The sequence below is a fragment of the Zalophus californianus genome, chromosome 12 (genome assembly GCF_009762305.2).
Source record: "Zalophus californianus isolate mZalCal1 chromosome 12, mZalCal1.pri.v2, whole genome shotgun sequence".
Classification (NCBI taxonomy): Eukaryota; Metazoa; Chordata; class Mammalia; order Carnivora; family Otariidae; genus Zalophus; species Zalophus californianus.
Genome location: NC_045606.1, coordinates 48,446,816 through 48,464,027, shown reverse-complemented (window position 1 = coordinate 48,464,027; position 17,212 = coordinate 48,446,816). Strand labels below are relative to the sequence as shown.

Below are 17,212 nucleotides of genomic sequence, written 5' to 3'. Positions count from 1 at the left end.
AGGTGTCTCTGCTGTGTACTCTGTACTCTGCCCTCTGCTGCTGAGTTTTGGCTGCTCTGTCCATCAGGTCAGTCATCTATAGAAGCTCTTCTTGCCTGTAGTGGGCAGTGTTTGGACCTTGGCCAGAGTGTGGCAAGTTTAAACTAGATGTGCTCTGGTCTGTTTGTTAAATGAGACCTGATACTACTTCCACTAGAACTGAAGCCTTGCAGAACTCTATGGTTGGAAGACGTGATGTATGTGGGGGTTCCTGCTGGTATTTGGGGGAAGGGGCCCACTGTACTTTTGCTTTTTGCTTTTGAGATATTTTCTTTATTACTATATTTTGCAAATTTAACTACAATATGTCTTGATGTGGCCTGCTTTTGTTGATTTTGATGAGAATTTTCTCTGTCTCCTGAATTGGGATCTCTGTTTTCTCCCCTGAAAAGGGAAGTTTTCAGCTATTTTCTCAAATAAACCTTCTGCCTCCTTTTCTCTCTCTTCTTCCTCTGGGACTCCTATGATAGGAATCTTACTATGTTTGATGGAGTCACTGAGTTCCCTAAGTCTATTCTAGTGATTCATAAATCTTTCTTCAATTCAAAATTTTCTATAATTTTATCTTCTATATCATTTACTCATTTCTCTGCTTCTTCCATCCTTGTGGTCATTGCATCCATTTGGTTTTGAATCTAAGTACTGCTGTTTTAATTTCTGCCTGATTGTTTTTTAACTCTTCTCTGTTGTAAGGTTCTCCCTGATGTCTTCCATGTTTTTCTCAAGCCTGGCGAGTATCCTTAATTGTTGCTTTAAATTCTCCCTCAGGCATACTACTTGTATCTGTTTTGATTAGATCTCTGGCCGCCATCTTTTCTTGTTCTTTCTTGTGGGATGAATTCTTCCATCTTGGCATTTTTGTATAGGTCTCTGTCATCTTCTGTGTGTTAGAAAAGCCTGTTACATTTCCTGCTCCTGAGAGAATAGCTTTATGAAGAAGAAGTCATATAGTTTTCAGGGCCTGGTGTTTCAGCAGGTGTCTCTGCTGTGTACTCTGTACTCTGCCCTCTGCTGCTGAGTTTTGGCTGCTCTGTCAGGTCAGTCATCTATAGAAGCTCTCCTTGCCGATAGTGGGCAGTGTTTGGACCTTGGCCAGAGTGTGGCAAGTTTAAACTAGATGTGTTCTGGTCTGTTTGTTAAATGAGACCTGATACTACTTCCATTAGAACTGAAGCCTTGCAGAACTCTATGGTTGGAAGACGTGATGTATGTGGGGGTTCCTGCTGGTATTTGGGGGAAGGGGCCCTCTGTACTGGGCTGTAGACACACTTGCCTGAGAAAAGCAGTAGCAGCAGAGCACTGGGGGTGGGACTTGGTTTAAGCAGGTTAGGCAGCCAGTGTTGGAGCTAGGCTGTTTACTGAAGCTGCTTTATGCTGAGGGATTAAGGAAGGAAATGGTACCAGTCAGCTCCTTTGTTCCTGGAGAGGGGTCTCTGTGCTTGCTGCTCTCAGGGAAGCACCCCCCAGAAGAGTGCATTATTTCCCTATGTACATCCCCGGCATTTTTCAGATTGCTGTTTTCATGCAGCCTGTCTCCAGGTTGCTTGCCTGCCTGGAGCAGTGCAGTATCCTTTGGGCTCTATGCCAGCTAAACCTGCTGACTTTTAAAACTCCAAACTTTAATGTTGTGCTATGGCAGAGGGGGTGGGCTGTGCTGGTCTTCTGGGGGAGGAGTCTCACCACATGGGATGGATGCAGGTTTTACCTAGAAGGGCAGTCACACCAGAGTGAAGGGGCATGCAATTTGCAGCAAAGTAGGCTAAACAGCCAGTGTCTGGGTTAGCTGCCCTAGGCTGGTGTCTCTGCACCGATGCAGAGGGGTGGGGGAGGGGAATGGTGCCCACTGGCTCCTTTGTCCCCAGAGAGGCGTAGCTGCAAAATCCACGTCTCACAGATGCTAGAAGAGCAAACAGCCTCTCCCTTTGTGCCTTAAGTGACCTTCCAATCATGCACTGGGTGGTTAGCCTGCTTTCTGTCCCGGAGCAGGGCAGTGCCCTAGGGCTCTATTCCAGCATGACCTCTAAAAACTCTGGTCTTTGAGCCCTGCTGCTTGTAAAAACTCAGGACCATCAGCCTCCATAGTTTTCCCAGCCAGTGGCTTTGGGGAAGTGTTCTCCTCCTGAGACCCCCTCTGCACTCCCGTCTCTCTCTCTCTCTGAGCTCTCTCTGACCAGGGCTCCCTCACCTCCACAGTACTTGCAGTGCATTTCTCCCCCAAACTACATCTCTGCACTTTGTACTTTCCTCTGTGTGGCTCTTCTCTCCCTCTAGTTGTGCAGTTTGTTCTGTCAGAACTCAGGTCAATTTCGTGGGTATTTAGAATGATTGGATAATTACCTTGTTACCTTAGAGGGACAAGGCAAGTCTAGGGTCCTCCTACTCCATCACTATCTTAGCTATGGAGGGTCCATCAGGTTGATTTTTAAAGTCCCTTATTTTTCGCAGGTAATGTGCACTCTCTGTAATACGTGACTAGATAAGAATTTTTTTGTCCCTTGCCTTGTATTTATTCATGAGTTTTGATTTACATCTTACCCATTTCTAGAAACTTCTGTACCATTATCCTTTAAATATTGACCTTCCCCCATTTCCCACCCTGCAGCTTTATCTCTTTTACTTCTGCATCACTGTATGTATGGTAAACCTTACCCTGTCCTCTTATTACCTTTTTTTTCCGTGTGTGTGCGTGCATGCTTGTGTAGGAGGGTGGTGTCTTCTGGGAGAATTCAGTTTTCATTTTTTCAGCCCTAATGTAATCTCTTGTTGAAGTGTTCTTCCAATTAAAATTTTAATTTCTAGAAGTTTGATTCAGTCCTTTTCAAATGTCGTTTGGCTCCTTTTCCTTATGATCTTATATTCTATTTTTCAGTATTTAAATCTGTAGCTAATGTAATTCTTTGTAGTTCTTCATTACTTCACTTGTGATTTGTTTACTCCTCTGTTGAGTAAATTGTATTGTAGGCCCATGTTTGGCAAGACATAAGTAGGAGTCCTTTGGGCATGGGATGAGGATATGTTTCTGGAACAGATTTGTGTTGGTTCTGCTGGGGATCCTGAGGGCTTTACCATTTTGGGATCTCTTTATGTTAATTTTTGGCTTGAGGTTTTATGCATCTTATGGTAATGTTAAGCCAAAATCTGAACTTACATTAAATCAAGGTGATGATTAGGACTTCTCAGGGGAGATTCCCCTCCCTGTCAGAATCCAAACCAGGACAGCAAACAATTCTGTGCAGTCCTACCACACTGGATACTGACTTTAGGTGGTCTACCTTTTAAATGGTTACATGGATCTTTATGTGAGGACCACAGTTCTACCTGACCAAGTAGCATAGGCTCACAATGTCATTCCTCAATCCCTTCCATTTGTTTAAGCTAAAACCTCTTATTAAACCCAAAACATCTCTGCTGTTTTCCTTGGGTTCTGGCTCTGATGTTAGTCCTAGGGAGTTACCTAGTGAGTCCCAGTTTAAAAAAAAAAAAAAAAAACTTAAAAAAAAAACTTTAAAAGTCACACGGGGGGAAGCTGTTAATAACATATCTTCTGAATTTTTTAAATAGCAAGAGGTTTTGCAAGATAATTTGTCAGCCATACTGCTGAAAGTACAAGAGTTTTACTAAGTATAAATTACTTCTGTATTTCTGCATATTTCCAGAGATGAAAAGCAGTAACAAGGACATTGTTCTAAGAGAGATGTTGGCAAGGATAAAATAACTTGGAACACGGAAATGAAAGAGAATCATTTTAGGACTTCTAAGCTAGCTCTTATATTTGCAAAACTCCAGTAATAACATGAATTTGAAAATGACAGTGCATCAGGAAAGCAGTCTCCTTGAGATGTGCTCCCGAGGGAAGACACTTTCTTAATTACTTGCGCGAATTTAAGCCCTCTGTTCTTACATCTCTAATCATGTTTTATCCATTCCTCCTTAATCAACTTCTGACAATAACCGTCACATTTATTGCTCCTGCTTTTGCACCTTCAGTTTACTCATCAGTGCACAGCAATCTGGCTTTTTTCTCCTCTGACTCCTCTGTCCAAGTGCACCTGTAACATCTCAATTCCTAAATTAGATGTGCATTTTTAGTCTGTTGTAAAATAAAGAAGCTGAGTGGCTTTTGTACTTGGCTCCTTGAAGGGAGAATGAACATAATTGGGATTTTCCAAATACTAGGATGGTCTTTATGGGTGTTCCTTTTTTTTTTTTTTTTATGAGCCCCTTGGATTTCCCCTGAGCTTATGCTAATGAGATCACTCAGGATGGAGGCTGGTCACCAGAAATACTAATGGTGTCTAATTAATAATGGTGATTGGAGATTTGAGGTTTTGAATCAGCCCCACCTCTGGGGGAGAGGAATAGGCCTGGAGACTGAATTCAACCACATGGTCGGTGATTCAGTTGCTCAATATGCCAAAATGATATCCCAGTAAAAACACTGGATGCTGAAGCTCAGGGAAGCTAACTGGTTGAACAGTGGTGTGCTGACAGCATGGCACTTGCTTATTCCATGAGGAGAGGGCACCAGGGAAGCTGTGTTGTGCACTCTCCCAGACCCTGCCCTGTGTCTCTCTTCATTTATCTGCTCTGATAAAATATCCTTGGTCATAAACGTGTAATCCAAAGTAATCATAATCAAAATGTAGCATTTTCCTGAGTTCCAGGAGTTTTGGTGAACTTCATTGGGGGCTGTGAGAACCTCCTGCACTTGGAGTCAGTTGGTCAGGAGTGTATGTGATGTGAGGACCTCACTTGTGTCTGGTATCTACAGTAATGGCAGTCTGGTTGTGAACTGTGGGGATTGTGCTAACTCCAGTTGACTGACATTAGAAATGAATTGTATTATAACGTACCAATATATACACAGTGGCTTAGTTAAGTTTGACGGTGTTAACCAGATCTTCCTTCTGCAGCTCTACCTTGTCTTCTGTGACTATAGTCTTTACCTTTTTTTTTTTTTTTGACCTCTCTTTTCGGATCCATCTTCCATACTCTAAACATTCCCTTTAACTTCTATTATAACTTAACAAAGTAATTTTGAGCAATGAAAATCATGCTCACGTTACTTAACTGAAAAAATGACCTACAGTAAAATTCACTTTAGGGAAGGTACATAGTCTGAGTGTTTATATCTATAGATGATTGTAATCACAGCAGAACTTCCTAACACTCCAAAGAGTTGCCTCCTGGTGCTGCTTGGTACTCAGACCTTTGCTGTCTTCCTAATCTCTGTCAACTATTGATGTGTTCTCTGTCCCTATGTTTTTGTCTCTTCCAAAAATCCTACAGCATGTAACTCTGGGAGATGATTATTCTACTTGGTACAAAGCATTTCCATGTAACCATTTTACCACTTGACATGTTCTATCCAAAATTTCTGTCATGTTACACCTTCTCTGCTATAATTCCAGACATTGTATGTTAAACTTCCAGCTGAACAGAACCACTGAAATTTGCCTTTTTCAGCATGTCTGAATTCATTAATACTCCCTGATCTCTTTCCTTGAATTAGCTTCTGGAGACAAGGGGGGGAACCATTGATTTCCTGCCCAATCCCCCTACCCCCCCACCCCTGCCCCAAGAGGAAATAACCTAAGACTTGAAGTTTAGAAAGATGACTGTCTTCCTGGTTTGATATGTGGAGTACAGGAGGAGATTGAGGGAACTGAAATTGGTTTGGGTTCTACAGTATTGATCCAGCTGAGTGGTGAAGGTCTCTTTAAGCCAATTGAAATAGAGAAAGAAGTAGAGGTTGGGGGAAAAAAAAAGTTAAGGGACTTGGATTGGCTGGACCTGATTGGATGATGTGAGCCAGGAGGTAATAAGACACGAGTACTTTCGTATGCTTAAATTTTTCTTTGCCCTTCCCTGCCAGTAGATCCGATCTTCTCGTGCTAAAATCCCTGTGCTTCTGCACTCCCTGCATCCTTCCGAGGTTGTGTGAAATTAGTGAGACACTGAACTGCTTGCTGAAACTAGGCAGACCTACTGATGGATATAGTACCTAAAGAGTTTATTTTTTTAAAAAATTTATTTTTTAAATATTTGAGAGAGCATGCACAAGCTCAAGGAGCAGGGGGCAGGTGCAGAGGGAAAGGGAGAAGCAGACTCCCTGCTGAGCCCAGAGCCTGACGTGGGGCTCAATCTCAGGACCCTGAGATCATGACCTGAGCCCAAGACAGATGCCTAACTGACCGAGCCACCAGGGTGCGCCTAATTAAAGATTTTCAACTGCTTGTGATCTTATCAACACTTGACCAAGGTACATCTTACTGCTTATCTCGTAAGAGTCCCCTATACTTAATATATTGGGTGGTTTTTCCAGTAGTAAGGCAAAAGGGATTTTTGTAGATTTCCAGACCTTAGTTTTTTTCTATATCTGAATATGGAAGTGGCACAGGGTTTCTCAACCTTGGCACACTTGACATTTTGGGTAAGATGCTCTCTGTTGGGGGACTATCCCATGTCCTGTAGGATGGTTAGTTTTTAGTTAGAAAATCCGAGTACTTTTCTGAAGAGAAGCAGTGTAATTTAATAACCAGAAACTCTGACATGGGGGTGTATGAGTGTGTGGGCCATATTTGTGTTTTATAGTAGGGCTATACTTAATAATGATTAAAGAACACTTCAGAAGTAAAAGTTAATATGTGTGCATCAGGAAGAATATACTCTTTGACTACCCAGTATTAGAAATTTATGCGAAGTATTGTGGGCTTATTTTAAAAGAGCTGAAAAATAACTTGGCAGATGATGTTATTTTCCCGAACAAAGAATCTTAAGTAGAATTGACCATGGCTAATAGTAACTTGTACTGGCTTTCTATTGGTTAGTTTTGATCATGATCAAGTGCTTTGAAGCTCATAGTTCAGTATTAGGTGGGGGTCAGGTAATAAGTGTTCCTGGGCCATTGGATTCTGTATCTTACTGAAGGGAAAGAAACATTGGTATTAAGTCCTACGCCTAAAGAAGCAATTTGATTTGTGAGAAAGCAGTGAAGTCTGATGATCTAGTGGGAAAGTTGAGGCATATTTTGACAAAAGTTGAAGTGCCCAGGGCAGGTGGTGAATTATTCCCTGACTACTAGGGAATGAGGTAAAACTTGATCTGTTCCTGATGTTGCAAAAGCTGCGTGAAAAGCTTTTCTTTTGCTTATCCAAAACTACTACCCCTGTATATTCTATGTATTACTCTCAAATGAAGTTGGAGACGGGGGGCAGATCAAGGAACCATGGCATGTCTAGGAATTAAAATGTAATAAAGCTTATTAAATATTGAGAACATCCATGAAGAATACTTCAGATCATATTAGATTTAAGTTAAATGGTACTACTTTAATTTTCACAAATTAAAGTTGAGTATATCAAATGCGGGCCTTATTCTTGCTACATATACTGTTTTTTAGGGGCCCTTGGAGTGATAGAGCAATTTGGATAGGTTTTCATAAAATACTTGCATTTCCATATTGAATACATTATTTTTTATGGAAGGAGATTTGAGGTGGTATTTTATCAAAATATGAAATACTCAATCTCATAATGGCCGATGATTACCTTTAGAGATGTGATTATGTAAACATGTATTAAGTAGTCTTAGACTAAAGACAACTCAGCTAAATGAAATTGTAATTATATAGTCAGGATTTCTATAGTGCATTGTCATAATTAGCTTGAATGCCGAAATGTGAGTAGGAATGCATGTCAGCACCTGCTCTGTGTATGGACAAGTATTGTTCAAATGTGCTTTTAAAAATAGAAGAGGTGGGGTTCATTTTTCCACATTGTATGATTTGTATCTATGATGATTTCCATGCATTGACATGTGGAAATACTTTGATAGATGAGCTTGAGAGGCAGGTAATCACTGTGGTGCTGAGCTGTTAAGCTTCCATTCAGGGCTTATTAGGCTAATTCCAAATGAGACAGTATATCTGACAACTTCAGAATTATGCTTAATATAACTACTACTAGAGAGATGGCTCTATTGTAGAGACAACTAAATGACTCTGTCCATACTTGGGTCTTAATTTTGATGCTTTATATTTCAGAAAAGATGGATATAACTGATGATTTAGGTTTCTGGAAAAAAAGTCTCTTTCTATGGAAACAGCTATGGAGCAAATGCCTGTCAATTTAAGCATCTTTATTTGAGATCTGTTTAAACCAGATAGTTGAGTGAGTAGTAGTTGGAGGAAAAATAGGATCGGCCAGAGTGATTTTTTTTTTTTTTTTGACATGTGATTCTTTTCATGGGCATTTTGTTGAGTAAGCGAGTTAGTCACCTTGTGCTTTTATAATTTTTTAATTTTTTTAATTTTTATTTTTTTATTATGTTAGTCACCATACATTACATCATTAGTTTTTTTTTTTTTTTAAAGATTTTATTTATTTATTTGAGAGAGAGAGAATGAGAGACAGAGAGCATGAGAGGGAAGAGGGTCAGAGGGAGAAGCAGACTCCCTGCTGAGCAGGGAGCCCGATGCGGGCCTCGATCCCGGGACTCCAGGATCATGACCCGAGCCGAAGGCAGTCGCTTAACCAACTGAGCCACCCAGGCACCCACATCATTAGTTTTTGATGTAGTGTTCCATGATTCATTGTTTGTGCATAACACCCAGTGCTCCATGCTGTAAGTGGTTTTCCTATTGCACTACTTGATAGCTGATCTCTAGCCCTCCATTAAACCAGAACCTTACAAAGTCTGGAATATATCAATCCTACCATAGTAGTATCACAAATGTGGATGGTTTTCTTCTCTTGAGAAGTTTTTAGTGGTCAAAGTGAGAGTCCATAAATACACTTTTAGAAATTAAAAAAAAAAGGGAACGTGAAAAGCACTTTGGACACCTCCAGATCTACCACCTGAACATTACAGTTGCTTTAAAACTATATCCCTGCCTCGATCCTATTTATTTCCCCCACATGGATAAACATCCTGAAATTTGTTTTTATTCATGTTGCCCCCCCCCCATTTTGTAGCACGTATTCCTAAAGGACATACTAGGTTTCTATGCTTTTTTATACCCCTGTAAAAAAAAATTATTTGTACGATTCAACTTCTGTTTTGCTTTTATTTTGACAGCACTTCTGCCAAAAAAAAAATACATTTAGGGACATGTATTCTTGTGAATCTTTGCAGCTATCATGTGTTCCTGATCACTGCTTTATATCACCATTCATCTATTTGTAGTTGGTGAACATGTTTTCTTTATTTTTTGCCAGTGCAAGCATTGCTAGCATGAACATTACTATTAATGGTTTTTTTTTGAATACTATTAATGTTTTAAGTACATGAGCAAGGATTTCAGTAAAGTCGAGATAAATGCATATTACCATTTTGATCAGATGATGCTAAATTACTTTCCAAATGTGTACAAATTCTACTCAATAGGGTATAACAGGAGTTTGAGTTAGAGCCATGTCCTTTCCAATTCATACTGTTAGATTGACTTTTTCCAAATCCAGTTAGTGGAAAATGTTTTCTCTTCGTGGTTTCATTTAGTCTTTTGTTAATAGGTTGGGCAATTTTTCAAGTACTTAAAGATTTATGTGTTCTCATTGAATTGCCCATGAGAGTCTTTTGCCCCTATTTTTTTAATTTAAATTTTAGTTTTATATTGGTATTTTTCAGGTAAAAACTGATTTCTAGGAATTACTTAAATACTGTACACACAAATACTCTGCTAGTTATATGCCCTGTAATAATTTTCTAGCAGTTTATTTTAATGTGAAACATACTAATGTCTTCATTTACGGCCTTTGTTTTCTGTATGAGATCTGAGGGAGGAAGGATGGGTGCCTTGGTTTCAGATTGCAGCAGTGAAAACATTGAAATGTATGCTGATGTGGGGTAGTTTGAAAGTAATGGGGCTTGCTGATGGATTCGATTTGGAATATGAGCGGAGAGAAATCCATGATCAAGGTTTTGACAAGAATAATGAGAGGAATAGAGTTGACCTTTATGAAAATGGGAAGTGTATGGAGGAGCAGGTTTGGAATATGTGGTATGTGTGAAATCAAAACTGATTTCAGTATGTTATAGTTGAGGCGTATCTCTTGATTTGAGAAGTTAAATAGGGTATTTGTGTATGAAAGTTCAGAATTGAAGGGAACATTCTAGGATAGCCGGATAGATTGGGAAGTTCTCATATAGACAGTATGTGAAGTATTGTAACTTGATGAGGTCACTTAAAGAATGAGGGTAGCTAGAGAACTTTGAGGTCCCAGTTTGGGAACATATGACCATTTAGAATGAGGTTTTAGAGTGTGGGAGTAAGGTGGTTTGAACATTTTTTCTGAAAGCTACGTGAACAAATGCTCTTGAGAAAACAGAGTTCTCCGTTGGATTTGGCCATGTGGGGGTCATGGGTGATATTGCTAAATAAGTTTTTGTGGATGTGGGGAGACATAATCCTCATTAAAGTAGATTGCAAAGAACATGGGAGGAGGCAGACATTGGAGATACTAAGTAGTACAGATAGTTCTTCAACAGACTTTTGTCTGAAACTGACTAGGAGAAATTTGGTCCTAGTTGGAAGATAGGTGTGATCAAAGGAGGAATGACTTGACTTGAGATGTCACAGAATGCCTGGACACTAATGAAGATAGTTGAGTAAAGGAATAAAAATTGATGGGGCAGGATGGGAGGGGGACTGTTGCTGTAGAGAAAGACTTGAGAAGGAATGGGGGCCAGTGAGTAGATAGAGATGCTGGCTTTTGCATAGGAGCTTGGGAATTTTTATAGTTCTCGGAATAAATTTTTAACTTTTTTGTTACACATTAAGTGTTTTCTTTCTGACACTATTGTAAATGAATTTTTTCTTTTTGAATGGTTCATTGCTAGTACAGAGATAGAAGTGATTTTGTTGTTTTTGTTGGTCTGGTCCTGTGCCTTCTTGCCAAATGTGTTTATTCCTAGCTTTTTAAAGGGAATTCATCAGGATTTTCTATAAAATATTATCTGCAAATACAGATAGTTTAATTCCTTTTGGATGCCTTCTGTTTTTTCTTGCCTAATTTTCCTGACTAGAACTTCCAGTACAATGTTTAATAGAAGTGGTGACAGTGGATATATTTTTGTTCCTGATATTAAAGCGAAAATAGTGTTTATCAAATATGATGTTACCTGTGGGTTTTTCAAAGTTGCCCTTTATTGGCTAGAGCAAGTTCTGTTCCTAATTTTGTTGAATGCTTTTTTCATGAGGGAGCGTTGCATTTTGTCAGATGCTATTTCTGCCTCTGTTGGAGTGTTTTTGGATTTTTTTGCCCTTTAATGTGAGAAATGACAATGATATTTTTGGGTATGTTGAATCAATTCTGCATTCATCGTATAAATCCCACTTGGTTATGGTATTAACACTTATTGCCAAATTTGGTTTGTTAGTATTTTGTTGAAGATTTATGCATCTGTATTCATCAGGGGTTTTGGTCTGTAGTTGTACTTTTTTGTGATGCCTTTGTCTGGTTTTGGCAGGACTCATCTTAAAGAGTGGGTTAGGAAGCATTCTCTCTTATATTACTTCTTGGAATAATGTGAGGAATTGGTATTGAAGATTTTTCTTTTCTTTCTTTCTTTTTTTTTTTTTTTTTTTTTTTGGTATAACCAGTGAAGCTGCCTGGATTTTCTTCGTGCGAAATAAAAATTTCTAATTCCGTTTTCATACTTGTTATAGGTCTATTCAAATTGTCTATTACTGAATCAGTTTTTGGAGTTAATGCCTTTCTAGGAAACAGAAATTTCATGTAATTTGCTGAAAATTCCTTATTTCTGAGAGGTTGGTAGAAACACCACTTTGATTGCTGATTTCACTAATTAGAATCTCCTCCCCCACTTGGTTCATCAAGTTAAAGGTTTGTCAATCCTGTTAATTCTTTCAAAGAACTGACTTTGGATATTGATCCCCCCCCTCTTTTTATACTCTCTACTTCATCTATTCTAATCTCTATTTACTACTTACACTTGATTTAATTTGAGGGTGTTCTGTTGTTGTTGTTGTTGTTTTTCCAAAAATCTTAAGATAGGAGTGTAAGTCTTAAGGTAGAAGGTTTTGGCCTTGAGAATGTCTTTATACATAGACATGCACAGCTATAAATTTCCCTCTTACAACTGCTTCAGCTGCATGCTGTGTTTCATATTGTATCTTTTCATCTCAGTATCTTCTGTTTCTCTAATTTCTTCTTGGTTTCATTATTAGTATGTTCACCTTCCATGGTTTTGAAATTCTCACATGTAAGTTTTTTGACAGATTTTTTTGAGGTATAATTGATAAACATAAGTTTCGGTTGTACAACACAAGGTTTCAACATTTGTTTACATTGTGAAATGATCACCAAAATAAGTTAACATCTGTCACCATAGTTAGAGTCCTTTCCTTAGGATTTTTAATATCTCTAAGCAACTTGATACTGTGGAGTATTAATTATAACCCATGCTGTACATTACATCCCCAGGACTTAATTTGTCACTGGAAGTTTTACCTTTTGACTGTTCTCATCCATTTTGCCCACCTCTGTCCCCCCACTTCTGGCCACCAATCTGTTGTATCTTTTACCCTTTACATATATAGGTGAGATCATAAGGTATTTGTTTTTCTCTCACTTGCTTCACTTAGCACATTGCCCTTGAAGTCCATCCATATTGTTGTTGAAAATACTTACTTTGTTGAAGCAACTTCATTATGGCTGAAAAATACTTCCTTGTGGATATATGTAGCACGTGTTCTTTTTCCATTCATTAGTTGGTAGACCTTTAGTATCAGTTCTAGATGGTGATAGTCTCCCTCCCATTTCCTCAGAACTTACTGTTACTGTTGTATGTGACTTGGCTGCTCTATTTCAGTGAAGTCTTGTTTCCCCCTCCCCAGTGAACTCTCTAAAGTCACTATACAGAGGATGCACTCTTGGGCATGAATGTAGCCAGCCTGGAATGAAAGTTTAGTAGGGTTTCTTTTGCCTTTTTTTGTTAATCTCTTACTGTCTGTGATACCACACTCAACTGATAAACTCTATTCATTGCCTGCAATTGCTTGCTTGCTTGCTTTCTCTCTTTGTCTCTTTCTGTCTCTCTCCCTTTCTCTCTCTCTCTCTGTTTCTGTCTCTCTGTCTCTCTTTCTCTTTCCCTCTTTCTCTTTCACTCTTTCTCTTTCTCTCTCTCTCTCGCTCGCTCTCGCGCTTTATCTTTCTTTCTTACAATGCCTGAGCTATAAAATGCTCTATAATCTGATTCAATTTAACTTTGGCTTCATGGCAAGGGTAGTTTTTGAGGTCAGTATTGGAAGTTTGCTCTGATTCCAGGGGGGCTGTTGTTACTTGTCTCTCTCTGTGGTTATCTCTGGTAAACTTGCTTACCAACAGTTGGGCTTTATGCTGTCTTGTAGCTAGCTACCACCTTCCTCTTAATTGCTTAGCATGATAGTCTCCATTTCTTTTGCAACTGCACTTAGGTTTAAACTTGGTCACAGTCAGTAACATACAAGGTGAATTCCCTTTGGGAGAACTTGATAGTTCTGTTCTTACAGCCTGTCTCTCTCCCTGTAAAAAATCACCACACTGCTACTCAGTGGGGCATGATATCTTGTTTTTCTGAGTGACACTCCTACTTCATGAGCAGAGTGGTCCATGGAGATATTTGAAGACTCTTACCTTTTTGTTATGCTTCTCTTGGTGTGAAACCTCTGCCCTATGTGAGATTGGGGGTTAAGGGTGGTCAGGGCCCAGTATACATTCCGTGTTTACTTTGCCTGGGGTAGATATTCCACTTGGTAGTGAAGGCTATGTAGTGGGAAGGGAGTCTCCAATCTCTTGTCCACGGTAGGCTTTAATTTAGCCTCTGTGACCTGGGGCTGAGTAGGATGGGAAATGCTAGCCCTCTGTCCTTTGAACTGGGAGATAGGGGGAGAGGAAAGCCCCATCTTTTCAGCCATACTTAGTGGAACTTCAGTCACACTGAGCTGCGTGGATGATTAAGGGAGAAATAGATCATGACTTGAGTACCACAGGCTCTGTTTTTACCAAATTTTAGTTGATACTCTTAAAAAAATGTTTCATCTGGTGCATGCCCCTTCAAGGATTTTAAATGGTTGTTGTAAAATATTTTTCACTAGTTCTTTTGCTGGAGAGAAAGTCTGCTAAAGTCCTCATGCTGACACTTTGTGACTCATTCTCTTTTTGATGGATTTGCTTCATGGCCTGGTATAGAATTCCAGTATTACCTATACATAGTTGCAATATAAATAGAACTTTTCCCTTAAAAAGCTGTATGTGTATGTACGCATGCAAATCTGTTTCTTTTGTTTTTTTTTATTGATAGGTGTCAGGCTTGACCAATTGGGTTTTCTTCTTCTTTATCTTTCACCTAGTTGGACATCACTCCCTCCCTATCAGCCCTGGTGGTCTTCTCGTTTTTGCTTTTATTTCTAGGCTCCAAACTTCTACTTGAGTCACTGGAAATGGTGACAGTTTATAAACTGTCTACTTGGCTCACATATTAGCTTTGATTTTCAGCCAGTCTCTGGGATTTTATAAGCTAGTTTATGCTATCTATCTTGTACAGATACTGTTCTTCTCAAGATCAAATTGGCTGACTCATCGGTTTGGGCTGTAATATCTATGTGTTTGTTACGTGGAAGATAACTTATAGAGGAGGTTTGGTTAATGGCCGACCACAGGAGAACTGTATTTTAAAGGCATTTCTCCAAAAGAGTTGTCTGGTAATGACTTTCAAGACTACAATGAAACACTACTGAAGATAAAGGGGATAAATTGTCAGGTATGAAGGTACCTTTGTGTAATGTTGAGATGCATCTATAGGGGCGACAGCTTTTATCAGAGCAATTAAAATCAATGGCTACTTTACCTGAGGGAATGTTGTTCTAAGATGGTTTGGAAGGAATGGTTGTTCACAGGAATTAGAGTGAGACATAAATTCTTTGTTACTTAGGCTCAGTCTCATTTTGGGGATCTTTGGGAATAGATCTGTTGCCTTAATTATCTGTGTTGAAAGTAAAACTTTTGAAGGCACACTAATAAATATTGATGTGTCCCGTGTCCATTTTTTCCACAGTTACTCTTCCTTTCCCCTTCCACCTTCTTGGAATACCCCTTGGATCTTAGCATTCTGATCTAGTATTAGATTTCAATGGCCAGTGAGCAAAAGAATTTGTGAACCTATAATGGAAAAAAGAATCTCTCTTTCATGGAACTGTAATATTGAGAAAGAGGGTTTTTGATAGTGAAATACTGCTTTAAGAACCAAATCAGCACTTGTTCAAATATTTTCTTGAGGTTACTTGTTAAAGCTAGGACTAAAATCTCCCCAAAATGCGAGAGGTCAGGGTTTAACTTTGAAATAGGTTCTAGATGAAATAAATGTTAACTGGATCTCTATTTGTTGTTTAGGCAGCAGGAGCAATTCGACCTCTTGTGTCCACTGTAATCAGTCCATCTGCTGATGGTTGCTTAGACCATTCACTAGAACGTGCCAGACACAGAGCAAGTGAAATGCCACAGGCTTTTCTATTTGATGTGATCTATGAAGCATATCAGCAGGTAAGAATCCTGATTTCTGAAAATGGCTATGTTGGGGGTCCATAAGAATACTCCTCTTTTTGGAGATTTGCTGGAAGATTCCATGTATAGTTGGACTCAAGTTAAAATTGCTAACAGTGAAGTAGAGTGGTTTCACAGCTGAGTCACAGGAGAAACACATGCAGGGTTTGGGAGAATTCATGTGTATTCTTGCTTAGGTTCTTATCTTCCCCTGAGGGGTCACACAAAGCATCCTCTTTACCCCTCTCCACCAGCAATGAAAACTTAGCGACATGTGGGTGATGGCTCTCTTCAGGGAAGCCCATTAGAGTCTGGGGTTCAAGGTGTTTTGGGGGTTGGTCACATAGGCAACCCCTGCCTCAGCATGTACAAAAGCTTCAGATTCCCAGAAGAAAAGCAGGCGTCTAACATGAGCAATGTTGTTTATGCAAATAGTCTGAGCATAGTTAAACCACACTTAACTGTTCACTGAGAAAACTACAAGAGCCAATTTCCCATATCCAGGTGGAAGGGTAGTCTTTCTAACCATTTAAGGCCTGTGTGGTAAGTTTCTTGCACAGCTGTAGATACCTTTATCATTTGAATTCACAAGCTAACTTCTTCTAAAGTCTCACATAATCAATTTGTGTTCAGAAATTTTTTTTTTTTGTTTTGAAAATGCTTTGGGACCTTTTGCTGACATTTATTGCAAATTTATGGATTAAATAGTTACCGATTATTAGATATTTTGCTTATGAGAAACTTCCCAATGAAATAAGTTAAAACTAACTCACTGTTCGGCTGATGTTAAACAATCAGTGAAGAGTTTGGAATAGATGGACTTTTAAGAACATGAAGGTAGTGGTAATAGGAATATTGACATTTATAATACAGAAATGCCTCTTACCTTGGATAGAAGCTGGTCACATACATAATAAACTGAATGAATCTTGATTGGTTAGTTTTAAAATGAGATGATGTAAATAAGAATCCATTTAAATGATATGAATAGTCTGCTGTGGTTTGTACTGTTTTCTTAAAATAATGAATTTGGTATATTGGAATTTACCTGTATATGGCCATATCATTGTTAAGCTATCGTAAATTTTTTAAAATTTTATTTAAATTCAATTAACATATAGTGTATTACTAGTTTTAGGGGTAGAGTGCGGTGATTCATCAGTTGCATATCACAACCAGTGCTCATTACATCACGTGCCCTCCTTTAATGCTCCAATTTTTTATTCAAATACTGTGTTTTATAGCCTAGATGTTGTAGAGTTAGACAACATCTACCTTATTTCCTGAAATTATTCATCTTTAAACACTTGGAGTTGTCACCTATCATTTTTCCTAATATATTTTAGAAGAGAAATTGAATATGATCTCATGTTCTGCACATCAGAGAAGCATTTTTTTGCTGGAGAATTAAGTGCTAATGCACTGAGGTACTGTTTCTCAAAGTGTGGTTCCCAGATAGCATCAGTGTGCTTTGGAACTTGTTAGAATGCAAATTCAGGGGCTCCACCTCAGACTTACTTAATTAGAGACTGTGGGAATGGGCCCCGGCAATTTGTGTCTCAACATCTCTGCCATGTGATCCTAATGCACACTGCAGTTTGGGAACCACCACCCTAAGGCATTCACCGTAT

The 17,212-nt window shown here is 39.0% G+C and overlaps 1 protein-coding gene across 1 annotated transcript in view; it reads left to right on the top strand.

Annotated features, from left to right (window-relative positions):
• The window catches only part of CRPPA (CDP-L-ribitol pyrophosphorylase A), a 294,956-nt gene that overhangs the window by 23,628 nt on the left and 254,116 nt on the right, over nt 1–17,212 (top strand). The window contains exon 3 of the mRNA XM_027574160.2: nt 15,432–15,581. Within this exon, the coding sequence (XP_027429961.1) occupies nt 15,432–15,581 (150 nt within the window). The remainder of the gene's footprint in view (nt 1–15,431; nt 15,582–17,212) is intronic.